Raw genomic sequence first — 13,215 nt, forward strand, 5'->3', positions numbered from 1 at the left:
CTGGCAGGAATATATATGCGTTCATATACACGTAGATGCCCACATGTACATATATAGTTAGTTCTGCTATAACGCGACATACATGTTCCTAAACATCACTGTGTTATGCAGAATTGTGCAGTAAAAGCCACAGGCTTATGGGATAAATGGGGTTAGGGACACAACAATCAAAAAGATTATCAGTGACACATGAAAACAAAAGCCAGGAGCCTAATAAAAATGATAGCACAGGGGTGCCTAGGTGGCTCAGTTGGTTAAGCATCCGACTCTTGATTTCGGCTCAGGTCATGATCTCAGGGTCGTGAGATCGTGAGATCAAGCCCCGCATCAGGCTCTGCACTCAGCGGGGAGTCTGCTTCGCTCCCTCTTCCTCTCCCTCTGCCCCTCCCCCTGCTCACACCATCGCTTGCTCGCTCTCTGTCTAAAAATAAATAAAATCTTTGAAAAAAATGATAGCACAGTCTTACACATGTTAAATGAGTAAATACATAAATACAGTAAATACGGCATTTTCCCCTGGAAAGGCCTGAGGTTTGTTGAAGTGGGTGTTGGAGGACTTGCAGCTTGTGAGTTACTGTGTCGTGGTTGAAGGAGGGTGATCTGAAGTTGCAAGGAAAATTTTAACACCAGGTGTGGGTGTCTGTAGCTTCTAATGCGTGTGGCAAACTGAGGTAGCCAACTGGTCCATGTTGGGATGTGTGAGTTTTGTGTATTCCTGTGTGGCTCAGTTCATTTGGTGCATTTTTTGCTTTGACTTAGCATTTCTTGAGGACGAAATTAAACATAAGCAAACATGAAATTGGAGTTATGCCCCAATTTTTTCCCCAGTGTATCAATCACCTTAGAGCAAATTTGCCTTTTAAATATAAGTGTTATAGCAGAACTGACTGTATGTAACTATACATATGTTTAACATATGTTATGCAGAAAAGGACCACATACACGACTGAGTGCTGGTTTTTCACTTAATATTTTTTTCCACTTAATATCTTTTAGATATTTTTTCCATGTCAGCACATAGTTACTCATTTTTTAGAAGTGGCATTTAAAGCATTAAGAGATGACTAAATTGCTCATCAAAAGGCTTACAACAAACAGTTTATGCTCAAACCAACATGCTTCCTACACCCTGGCCAGTATTACCTATTACCAAATTGACTAATTTTTTTACCAATCTAATAGTTACATTTTTTTCCTTCCTGTCCCTCCCTCTCTCCTCTCCTATGTATATCTCTATGTATGTATGCATAATGTGTCCGTATGTAACACGTAATATGGATGCAGGCACATGTATGTGTACATACACACATTTACATTGTGAGGATGCCTCCCATAAATATACTGATAGGAAAAGGAGCTTTAAAAAAAAAGAGCTTTAAAAGTATGAAACTGGTGACGCAGTGCTGAGATGGGGGGGAAAAGGAAATACAATGGATTTGCAAACAAAACAAAATAAGAAAAGCCTATTAAAAAGGGAGAGAAGAGAAAATAATTCCCTTTCTGTTTAATTATTTTTTAACTTCTACCTTTGCTGAATACAACTTATCCACTTCCTGAGATACGATCCTGAGTTGGCCCTGTTGGGCTTTGATCTATCACCCTGGCCTGTGAGCACCTTCAAACCTGCAGCTTACACTGTGAAGCCATTCACTTCAGCAAAACAGCCCTAAGGGCATCAGATTCTTGTGTTGAGCAGTGGAGGGTTCCATGGCCCCGACAGGCTGAGCAGATACAGCTGACCCGAGGCGTGCGATGGCTGTGGCCTTCGAGTCTGGGGCCCCTGACAGCAAAAGCCGCAGAAATGGAGGCACATGCGGGTGTCAGATGTCTTCCTGTAAAGAGGTTGGCAGTGGACAGAAATGCTTCCAGCTGGGCATGGTACCAAGCAGGAGCGCCGTAATGATTTCATAATTAGATCCCTTTGGTTCATGATCATTGTTCTTATTAGGAAATATTGCTTTTTGATGATTTGTTGTCTGAGACGAGACTCACATAAACACTGTGATTTGCATATATATGTAATATATATTTGCATATATATCTCCAAGTTCGAATGACTTACTAAAAGTAATCACCAAAAAAGGATGGAATATTGATGTAAAGATGCAAAAAAAAATCTCAGGTAATTTTGAAAACGATGAAGATTAATATGATGTTGCCCCTTCAAAGTCATGCGTTTTCCTCTCTATGAAAGTAGCAGGAAGAGAGAGAACTCCTAGCTAGATCTATCTCTGTTTTGCAGTGAGGTTTTTGTACCTTGAAATCTCAAACTGATATGAAGAAAATATAAAGAATAGGTATATGGAATTAACATTTCACTTCTAAACTAAGAACTTGCTTTCTTGTCCTCACTTCTCCTCCCAGTGTCGTAGTATCCTCTCATGGCCGGGGGTAGACAGAATGTGGAGAGGGAGAGAGGGAAGGGAAAACATTTTAACTCCTAGAAGAGCTTTCAGTCTCACGGGGGCTAGAGTGGTGGCTGGAGCAGGCAAGGACATTGCAGAAGGAGGTGCTCACTCCCCCCCCCCCATTTGTTTTGTCTTCTGTTACTATTCTTTGCATTCCCGATTGTTATGACTTACTAACGCAACTCTCAGAATCAGCCCAGGGTGCCAGATTTAGTGGTGAGTTGCAATACCAAAGCAAAGCATTTCTCCTGCTCATCTACACAAAACCAGCTGCTTAATTTGTATGGCCCAGTGGCAGATGAAAATAGTTTAGAAAGCCAGAAAAAGTGCAGTTAAAGGTGCTCAAGTATGCAGCTTTGTCCTGCCTCCCGTGGCCTTTCTTTCTCTAGACTTGTCAGTTTTTTATTTGCTGTTTAATGTCATTGTTAAGTTGTAGGAAAAATAAACATTTTCAGTCATCAGCATAAGTTTATGGTTCATCTTTATATTGTGTAATGTCAGTTTTAAATGAAAATATAAGAGCTTTTGACTTACGTGTGGAATCACCAACATTATACAGTTTGTATTTTGTAGCTTATACATGCATAGGTATTTTGTTCTTACCAGGCCAGTGGAAACGCTGCACAAAACTAACCCAGCGGCTTTTGTTATTTCTTAATACATGTACGTTCTACTCACACTGTCTACCTCTGGCTTATTGATGAGTAAGGGAGGACTGAAAGGAAAAGGAACTGTGGGTCACCCTGTCTTTCCCCTTCCTCCTATGTAATTTTCAGTGTATGTGGTTGTTTAATACAGAGAAGTAATACAAGTAGGAAAGGATATAACAGGGTTCCTTGGTCATTCTTGTTTCTCAGAATGCCACTGCCTTTTTTTGGGTGATCAAAGCAAATCCTGGTTCCAATGGAAAGGGCCCTCTTGGGGCTGCCGGAAGCCCCTTCTACTCAGTCCTAGATGTCACATGCTTCCCTTGTACTCACTTTGAGTCTCACTGAATTCCCGCACATTGTGGGTCTAGTGGAGTTCTGTGTTCGTAGGAAGTATCAAGAATGCTGCATGCAAATGGGGCACCTGGTCGGGGGGGGCTTTGACTGCATAGGTTGCGTATCCGTGTAGCTGGCCCTCTCTGTATCAGGGAAAGCTGCTGCACGTGCTGTATAAAGGGGCCCAGTTCACAGCAGGCTGGACAATGCCAATAGCATATTCATGCAAAGTGGTTTCCTTGAAACTCATGTGATGCACTTATTTCAAACTCCATTGAATTAATATCATTTTAGAAACAGTTGAATCTCTCAGAATACTCCCAGCTCCACGAAGAGGACCTTTCAGATGGACCTTTGAAACTTCCAGGCTAACGCTTGAACCAAGTACTCCTCATCGAATCAATCTCTGTATCCCTTACAATTTTGTCTGTCTGTCTCCCAGGGTTTCCAGCAGGAGAGCTCCAGAAGCCCTTTTTTTGGGGAACAGAATATCCTCGGTAAGTAAATGAGTGAAGAAACCAGTTATTGACGAGTAGGGGAGAACATGCTGCTTTGGCAGAGAATAGAATATAAAGTCACAAAAATCAAAACAAAACAAAACAAAAAAAACAAAGCCAGTGGTTGTTTAGCACAAGAAGGGCATGGAACCTGGTGTGGGCCAGTCCCGCTTTCATCATTTTAGGTATTTGTCTTCCTATTCTTTTTACCAGGGTGTATGACTGGACAGGAGAGACAACTTCTACACATGGAGCTTTCATTTTTATGCATTTATTCACTTGTGCATTGACTCATAGTACAAATATTTGGACCTTGAAGGATTGTTGGGATTTGAGTTGATGGTATTGGGTCAAACACCATGGAAGAAATGGAAGAAATAATGTGAGAAGAGGAAAGAAAAGTGTGTATAGAATAGCAAAGATTTTAGTTTGGCTGGTTCAAGTCGTATATGAAGGGAAGTAGTGGAAGAGACATCTAGAAAAGAAGTTTGATATTGGATATTGGAGGGCTCTGAGTGCTGGGTAAGGAGCCTGGACATTAACAAGCAATAGAACATATAGAAGTTTTTGAACAAGTAAAGATAATCAAATTTGTCTTTAGAAATATAACCTGGGTAGTAATATAATAGGTCAAAAATTGACAGTCTCTGGAGTTAGAGATATTAAAGGTCATTAATACCAACAGATTGTAGACTTAAGTAATTCAGAATTTACATATATAGTGGGAATTCTGATAATATTCATTGTTGGTAATATCACCACTTTTATTGTGTGCCTTTGTTTGCTCTGGTTCTTTAATATACAGAAAATTTAGTCTTGCTTTTAGAAGTTTAGTGTCTTGTGTTTTGGTTTAGATAAATGACAATTTAAATATTTTGTAGGTTAAAAACATATGGGATCACATACATATAAAAGTAAGAGAAATATGGTGGCAGTATTTTGATTTGGACTTCTCCAAAAGCAGACCCTATGACAAGGAATCGAGTTCAAGGAGTTCTTATGGGAGGTGACAGCAGAAAACACCAGCAGGGGAATGGAGACGTGAGACAGGGAGGGAAGGAAGCCAATAAATTGTGTTGCGTGAGTTTCCTGTGGCTACCATAATTATCACAAACTTAGTGGCTTAAAACAACATGAATTTATTAGCTTATGGTTCTTTAGGTCAGAAGTCCAACCTGGGTCTCACTGGGGTAAACACAAGATGTTGGTACAGCTGCATTCCTTTCTGGAAGCTCTAGGGAGGAATCTGTTTCCTTGCCTTTTCTAGCTTCTAGAGTTGGCCCACATTCCTTGGCTCATGACCCCTTCCTCCATCTTCCAAACTAGCAAAGTTGCATTTCTCTGACCATAGATCCATAGTCACATCTCCTTCTGACTCTCCTCTTCTGCCTTCTCCTCCACTTTGAAGGACCCTTGTGATTATATTGGGTGCACCCAGATAATCCAGGATAATCTCCCTATTTTAAGCTCAGCTGATTAGCAACCTTAATTCCCCTTTGCTATGTAATAACATCACATATCATGGCTTCTGGGTATTAGCATGTGGACATCTTTTGGGGGCCATTATTCTACCTACCACATATGTGTTTCAAAGCCTGTTATCACTGTGAGCAACTGGGGCTCAGTCCTGCTGGGGAACTGTAGAACATGCTTCAGCGTAATCCCACCTCAGGGGCAAGGTTGCTGGGGTGTTGATCATCCAACTCCCCTTCCCTCATTGATTTGAGGGCTGCCACCTGCTGTATTAACTCTCTGGCGTTGCCCAGTCTCGGCCACGAGGGCTCTGGTAGCCAGAAAAAGTCCTCAGGCAACTAGTTTCAGGTGTTGGCAGTTGGAAGCTGTTGTATTGGTGTGCTCAAAAATGGTGAGTGCTGAGGGGACCAGGAGCAGGCATCAGTAAAGCTTACCTTAGGGAAGCACTCCATTAGCATAAATGAAAATTCTTGGTTTGCATTAACCAAATCCCTTACCATCATCCCAGGCCTCAGCTGCATAGTTTTTTATTAGTGCTCAGATATTTGGAATTGATTTTTCCCTATTATTCAAATTAAAAACTTACACATATTTCTATAAAAATAAAGGTCTAGGCTAAATATTCTCTAAATTTCCTTCAAACTAAAAATGTCCTAGAATTCTTTGATTCTGCTTATCTTTAGCAGTTCAACTGAACTTCTGTTATTGTGGTTATATACCTAGAGACTTGGAAATAGTCTGGTTAGGTTTTGAAGTTACTGATTCAGTGAATTTGTTTATTGGGTCCATGAGCATGATTTTCGGATCTAAAAGTCAAAATCATAGAAACCTAGGAAATAATATTAGTGTCTGTGAGTTTAGCTTTAGGCTGAGCCATATTTGATACTTGAGTAGGAGAGAGATTTGTATTTTTTTCCTAGAGTTCTATGTCCTCACTGAAGCCTTCCGTCCTCTATTACGATATCTGCTCAATGAATAATTATTAAGCATCTTTTGGGTACTTGGTGTTGGAAAGATGGAGATGCTGGAGACATGGGAATCACAGTCTGGTCAGCTGGCTTCCCATACATCTGTTTTGGATAGCTAGCTTCCAGACCCAGCAAGTGGGTATCCATTATGTTCACACTGGTCAACTTAGTCTTTCCCTGAATGTTGGGTCTAGTTCTGGGGACATCAACAAGCTAAATTGTTTCTAGAGGAAAGATTCAGGATTGTAAGTAGCCTAAGACAACACCCCAAAGTGTGTGTTCCATGAAGTAGTAATAGAGGTAAGTCACCCTCCCTTTTTTTTGGAGAATTACAATATTCAGCAGCATAAGAATTTCCAAGAAGTTCTGTAAGAAAGAAACCTATTTAAATGTGTTTAACCCAGAGGTTCCTAAGCTCCCCCTTTGCCTTTGTTTTGGGAAATGCTGGTCTAGAATTCATGGCTGAAGAAGAACAATTTAAAGAACTTGAGGACACTTGAAGGGGAACCTTGTAAGTGTCTTCACATTTTTGAAGGAGAGTTAAGGTGGCAGACAATTTACTGTATTCAGGGGGGTCAGAGGGTATTTAGCTAGAGACTATACGAGACCAATAGATAGAAGACGTAGGAGAGAGATCGCGGATCAGTGTTAGGGAGAGCTGTTTTATTTAGAACCACCTGAAGAGGGACCAGTCCCCCTCATGAGCTCCTGGTTATTAGAAATCCCAGGAGAAGTCCTATGACTATTGGAATGGGTTTTTGTGGAGGAGGCCCATGCCTCTGCCAAGGAGTCGAAGTAGATAACCTGAAAGCTGCTTTCAAATCGGAGATTTTGATGAGTTTCTGATTCAGGCACAGAGTAGCCCTTACTTGATGACAGTGTGAGATCATGGTTGCTGCACAGCGGCCTGGCCATCCTCTTGTTGACAGCAGAATCCAGGGCACACGTTAAACCCATGGGGTGGGTAGTAAGAACACGAGAGAAACTGAGTAGGTGGAAAAATGGTCATTTTTTCCATTTCGTTTTTGGAAGACTCGATTTTTCTCTGCAGCAGTCTTCTTGTTTCTGGCCAGCCAGTCCCATTTTAAAAGGCATTTGAGTTTATTTATTTTTATGGCATGCTCATTTAATAATGTCCATTGATGAAATGGAAGATGGGACTTCAGCATTCTGAAACATTATCATTGGAAGGCTCAGTCATATAAAATTACTTTTTCTTGTCTCCCGTCCAAAGGATCACGATTATGTGACTGAGAATTGGAACTTACAGTGATTCAGTCATTTTCTGAATTCTTTATTACCCTTCGCAAATAGGAAGCTCATCAGAGCAGTCCCTCTTAAGGGACATTGATTGCAGAGCAGTTCCTATAAGCTTCCATTGTTCATCCCTTAAGCCCGTCCAGTCACCAGCATTGACCGGGGGTTATAGAGGCCTGAGTACTGTGCTCAGGGCTGAGAGGCATGAAAAACCGCAAGGTTACAGGCTGCATAGTGTAGAGCCTGCTGCAGAAACTAGCACTATGTAAAATTACAAGTTTGTCCCACACTGCCATGGGAGCTCCATGATTGAAATGCATAATTTTACTCTTACTTCCCTAATGAAGGTTTGCAATGATGTAAAAACAGTAGGAAGCGTTTTTTCAAATGCAAATTACCTTGCAGGAAAGAAATAACAAAGGAAAGAATTGCCACCGAGGGGAAAAATTAAATCTTATAGCACTTCCTTGGGTATAGTTGAGACAAACAATTAGCATGTTAAGGATCATTATGTCCTGTAATAACATGTTGCCTCAAAAATTTTTTGTTCTTTCCACTTACGGGTCCTTTCCATTTGCCGGGTGACTTTGATGTCGCTTGTCAGGAGCCAACTGCGAAATATTTTTAGCATAATTGCAAATCTCAGGAAGAATCCTCATAACAAGGATTTTAAATCGTCTTTAATCCTCATCCACATGTTAAATCACTAAAATAAATTACATGTAGACCTGTCACTTGTGTGAAATGGTAAAGTTAATTAACCGATGAGTTAAATCACTGCGACTTTCTTACTGTGTACTAGTTACAGAAAGTTTAGCAGTGACCAAGTAGATAAGGGTTTGGCCTTCATGGAACTTGTAGTTGGGAGAGAAGGTCCCAGACCCACACACACATCCAGAAGCCTCCTTATGGATTTCTTCATTTATCATTAACATACTGTTTCAGTTATGTATTGCTACCTAACCACCACTCAAGCACTTCCAAACCACCACTATTGGCTCACGATTCTGCAGTTTCCAACTCTGGTTAAGGCTTCACGATCCTTGCCATTCACTCGTGACCTTGTCTGTCACAGAAGCAAGGGAACGTGACTCCCTTTGAAAGCAGTGATCCCTTTGAATCTCTGTTCTGTTCCTTTTTTATGATTACATTTGGGGAATAACTTCTAAGATTACATTTGGGGAATAACTTCTAAGTCTAGAGTGATTTTTCAACAGGTTCTCAGATAAAAAAATAAATGGTATGTTTACTGACAGGATCTTTTCAAAGCCTGCTGCTGCTTTATGTGTTCATGGATACAAACTAGCTGGAGCAGATACAGAATCATAGAAACCTTAGGGCTGGAAGGGACTTTAGAAACCATCTCTTTCGTATCCCTAATGTTGTACAGGGTCATAGTTTTCTTTATGCATTTCAGTGAGAAGGGTGTGTTTAGATTTTTTTTTTTTTTTTTTTTTACAATTTTGTGGGTATGGTTATTAAGTTGTTATTGTGGTTACTAGAAAACAGATTATCTTGGCTTTCATTGAAAAAAATCAAAGGATTATGCTCTGAGATTAATGCTTGTAATTTTCTCCAAATTATATATTTGTACCGTAGATCTCTGAGTTATGGAGCTATAGGAGTAATTGTTGGACATGAATTTACACATGGATTTGATAATAATGGTAAGTACCGGTTCGTTGTATGAGCTGCTGCTTTTTATGATAATGTTGATGATACGGATGTTAATTGTTGCTATTATCTTTGCATAGTGGCATCATCATAGACTGAAGATTATCCAAAGCAGTATGATTGCTGATTGAAAACTTTCCCCCATGTCTTGCTGTGATAGCTTGCCATAAATAAGTAATTGTTCCCGTTGGTGACGAGATAGCATGAAAAAAAAAAAAAGACCTTGTAATTTCAATGAAATTAACTTTGCATTTAGATCAGGCTTGCTGTAGCTGCCACAATAGTTCCAGGAACTGCTTCATAGCTTCTCCCCTTTGTCATTTCTTTATTCACCATCTTGAGATGCTCTCCTTGGAGGTGTGAGCTCTGCTCCTAAGATGATTATACATGCTGCCAAGTTAGGACTCAGCCAGTTAGGACTCTGGAGCTTGGCTGCCTGATCCCTTTATACTATTGCAAGGATTATGCAATGCTTAAGCTCTGTTTTTCTCTATGCTGGCATATATTCAGAATTTTGTTAAAAGGCTTTGCTTTCCTAATAATGTATAATATAGAAGAATGTGCTATGTATCCTGATGATATTTAAGCACAAGAGCAGAATATGACATAAACTGAAATTAGCGCCCTTTGAGAGTCATCATCATTTTTGATTGGCACTCCTTTCTCCTTTACCTTTGAGCATTATTGGAAATCCACATGAAATCTCTAAAATTTATGAATTAGCAGCAAATTACAATCATATGCACATCTGCACAATGATTTACAGGCAGATTCAAGGACCTGGCTGGCACAAGGCAACATTGTGTAGGAGGACCTTTTTCTTTCATGTCGGTGGTGTCTCCAACATCCTTTCCTGGATGCCTACCCCAGGGCCAGAGACTCTTGGTTCTTCTCCTTCTGGACAGTTCTTCCTGTGCTCCCACCAGCGCTTCCTGAATCACCTAGGGTTTCTGCTCCTCTGATTTCTCCCCTCCCTATTAAAAATGTAGCTGCCTTATAGTCATCTCAATCTCCAGAGCTACACTTTCTGTCTTTGCATGTTCGCTTTATCTAAGAGGAGAGTCTTAGCTAAGAAACATAACCCAGTAGTCATCTCTTGGTTCTGGGCCTTTCTTCCTGGGAAATTTAAGTACAGTTCTCCCCCAGAATCTTTTGGAGGTCTTCTGGAGCCATTCATTCTCAAAGGACATAATCTAATGATGGCAATTTCATTCCATAACCAATAATTAGAACAGAGAGTTACAGAGTTAACTACGTGCCCAGTAACTGTTTAATGATTGGTGGGATAGTGTATGGAGGACAGTGACTCCATGCTCTCCCAGGGGGTGCTGGTAGTGGCAACCACCCTTGCCAAAGAGCTTTGGATTATTTCAGTTAACACCTTTGCTTCGGGGACTTTCTTGTAAGTCCAAGGAAGAGTTCTTTGCATAATTAAATTTAAACCAATAGTAATCTTGAGTATGGACGATAGTCCAGATCTACTCAAACTTTTTTTGAAGGGTGTAGACAAAACGAAGTCTGAGCCTGTAGCAAAAAACAGAAAAAACAAAAAACAAAAAACAAACTACCATGTATAATTAATCTTTTTTTCCATTATGTTTTGGAGATTTCCATTCTTGTTCCAAGTTCTCTTTTTAGAGCCACCTGCCTTGTCAAAGCAGGACAGATGGGCCTTCCATGCACACTGATGGCTGTGGAATGATTCATAACAGAGGTTTTATGTGCCTCTCAGCTCCTAGCAACTTGGAGGAAACACGTTCCTATAGGGCTGAGTCAGGGGCTGTGGTCTCACGGTGTGAATGACTCACTCGGCTGTGCCTATGGATCGGTGTGAATGACTCACTGGGCTGTTCCTTTGGATCGTTTGGAATTTCACTGGTAGTGACGCTCCAGCTCCCTCCATGGGCTTTCTGAATGAAGCCATTTCATTTCATAATCCAGAGAACATTATGGGTCACATCAGGTGAAAACAAAGAATTCAGGATTGGTTCACGGTGTGCATGCCATCAGTTGATGAATCTTATTTTTAAAATGTTCTTTGTTGCTTAGAAGGAAAGAACTTCCTCAAACCTCTTTCTCAACCCCTCTTTTTACAATTAACCTGTGACATTGGAGAGAAGGAGGGAGTTGCTCCCAGGAATGACCCTTGCTACTGGGACTGCTTTTTCAAGGTCTGTTGAATTGAGGGAAAGGGAAAATGAAGAAATTAGTTTCCACAAATAGTACAAATTTCTTTTTTAAGTTCTTATTTAAATTCTAGTTAGTGAACATACAGTGTAATATCAGTTTCAGGTGTACAATATTCGGCACTTGCATGTATCACCCGGTGCTCATCAGGACAAGTGCCCTCCTTAATCCCCATCACCTGTTTCACCCATCCCCACCCCACCTCCTCTCTGGTAACCATTAGATTGTTCTCTAGAGTTAAGAGTCTGTTTCTTGGTTTGCTTCTCTCTCTTTTTTCTCCTTTGCTCATTTGTTTTGTTTCTTAAATTCCACATATGAGTGAAATCATATGGTATTTGTCTTTCTCTGACTGACTGATTTCACTTAGCATTATACTCTCTAGCTCCATCCCTGTCGTTGCAAATGGCAACATTTATTCTTTTTTATGGCTGAATAATATTCCACTGTCTCTATATATACCACTTTTTCTTTATCCATTTATCTGTCAGTGGACACTTGGGCTGTTTCCATGATATGGTAATTGTAGATAATGCTGCTGTAAACATCAGGGTGCATGCACCCCTTCAAATCAGTATTTTTGTATCATTTGGATAAATATCCAGTAGTATAATTGCTGGGTCGTAGGGTAGTTCTATTTTTAACTTTTTGTGGAACCTGTTTCTATTTTTAGCTTTTTGCGGAACCTCCATATGGTCTTCCACAGGGGCTGCATCCATTTGCATTTCCACCAACAGTGCAAAAGGGTTCCCCTTTCTCCATATCCTCTCCAACACTTGTTATCTCTTGTCTTTTTGATACTAGACATTCTGACATGTGTGAGGTGATATCTCATTGTAGTTTTGATTTGCATTTCCCTGATGATAAGTGATGTTGAGCATCTTTTCATGTGTGTTGGCCATCTGGATGTCTTCTTTGGAAAAATGATGCAATCCCTATCAAAATACCACCAGTATTTTTCACAGAGCTAGGGCAAACAGTCCTAAAATTTGTATGGAACCACAGAAGACCCCGGATAGCCAAAGCAATCTTGAAAAAGAAAAGCAAAGCAGGAGGCATCACAATTCCAGACTTCAAACTCTATTACAAAGCTCTAGTCATCAAAATAGTATGGTTCTGGCACAAAAATAGACACATAGATTAATGGAAAGACTAGAAAACCCAGAAATGAGCCCACAAATATATGGTCAATTAATCTTTGACAAAGCAGGAAAGAATATCCAGTGGGAAATAGACAGTCTCTTCAACGAATGCTGCTGGGAAAACCGGACAGCAACATGCAAAGGAATGAAACTGGACCACTTTCTGACACCCTACACAAAAATAAATTCAAAATGGATGAAAGACCTCAATGTGAGACCTAAAACCATAAAAATCCTAGAAGAGAACACAGGTAGTACAAATGTCTTTTAACTTTCCTTTTCACTAGGTAGAAAATATGATAAAAATGGAAACCTGGATCCTTGGTGGTCTACTGACTCAGAAGAAAAGTTTAAAGAAAAAACAAAGTGCATGGTTAACCAATATAGCAACTATTATTGGAGGAAAGCTGGCTTAAATGTAAGTACAACTATGGCGTTTGGTGGGTCATTTTTTCTCTTTTGGACATTAGCTTGCTTTAGACCATTGGTTCTCAATGTGTGGTTCCCAGGACAACAGCATCAGCCTCTCCAGGGAACTTGCTAGAAATGCAAATTCTTGAGTCCTACTGCAGACCTCTTGACCCAGAATCCTGGAGGGAGGGGGGCGCTGGGCTTCTGGCAGTCTGTCT

At 40.4% G+C, this 13,215-nt stretch overlaps 1 protein-coding gene across 1 annotated transcript in view; it reads left to right on the plus strand.

The window, feature by feature from the left end:
• PHEX (phosphate regulating endopeptidase homolog X-linked) overlaps nucleotides 1-13,215 on the plus strand; it is a 199,239-nt gene that overhangs the window by 171,534 nt on the left and 14,490 nt on the right. Inside the window, exons 16-18 of the mRNA XM_032389616.1 lie at nucleotides 3,834-3,888; nucleotides 9,186-9,253; nucleotides 12,874-13,004. Of these exons, the coding sequence (XP_032245507.1) occupies nucleotides 3,834-3,888; nucleotides 9,186-9,253; nucleotides 12,874-13,004 (254 nt within the window). The remainder of the gene's footprint in view (nucleotides 1-3,833; nucleotides 3,889-9,185; nucleotides 9,254-12,873; nucleotides 13,005-13,215) is intronic.

This window comes from Phoca vitulina, unplaced genomic scaffold, assembly GCF_004348235.1.
Source record: "Phoca vitulina isolate PV1807 unplaced genomic scaffold, GSC_HSeal_1.0 scaffold55, whole genome shotgun sequence".
NCBI lineage: Eukaryota > Metazoa > Chordata > Mammalia > Carnivora > Phocidae > Phoca > Phoca vitulina.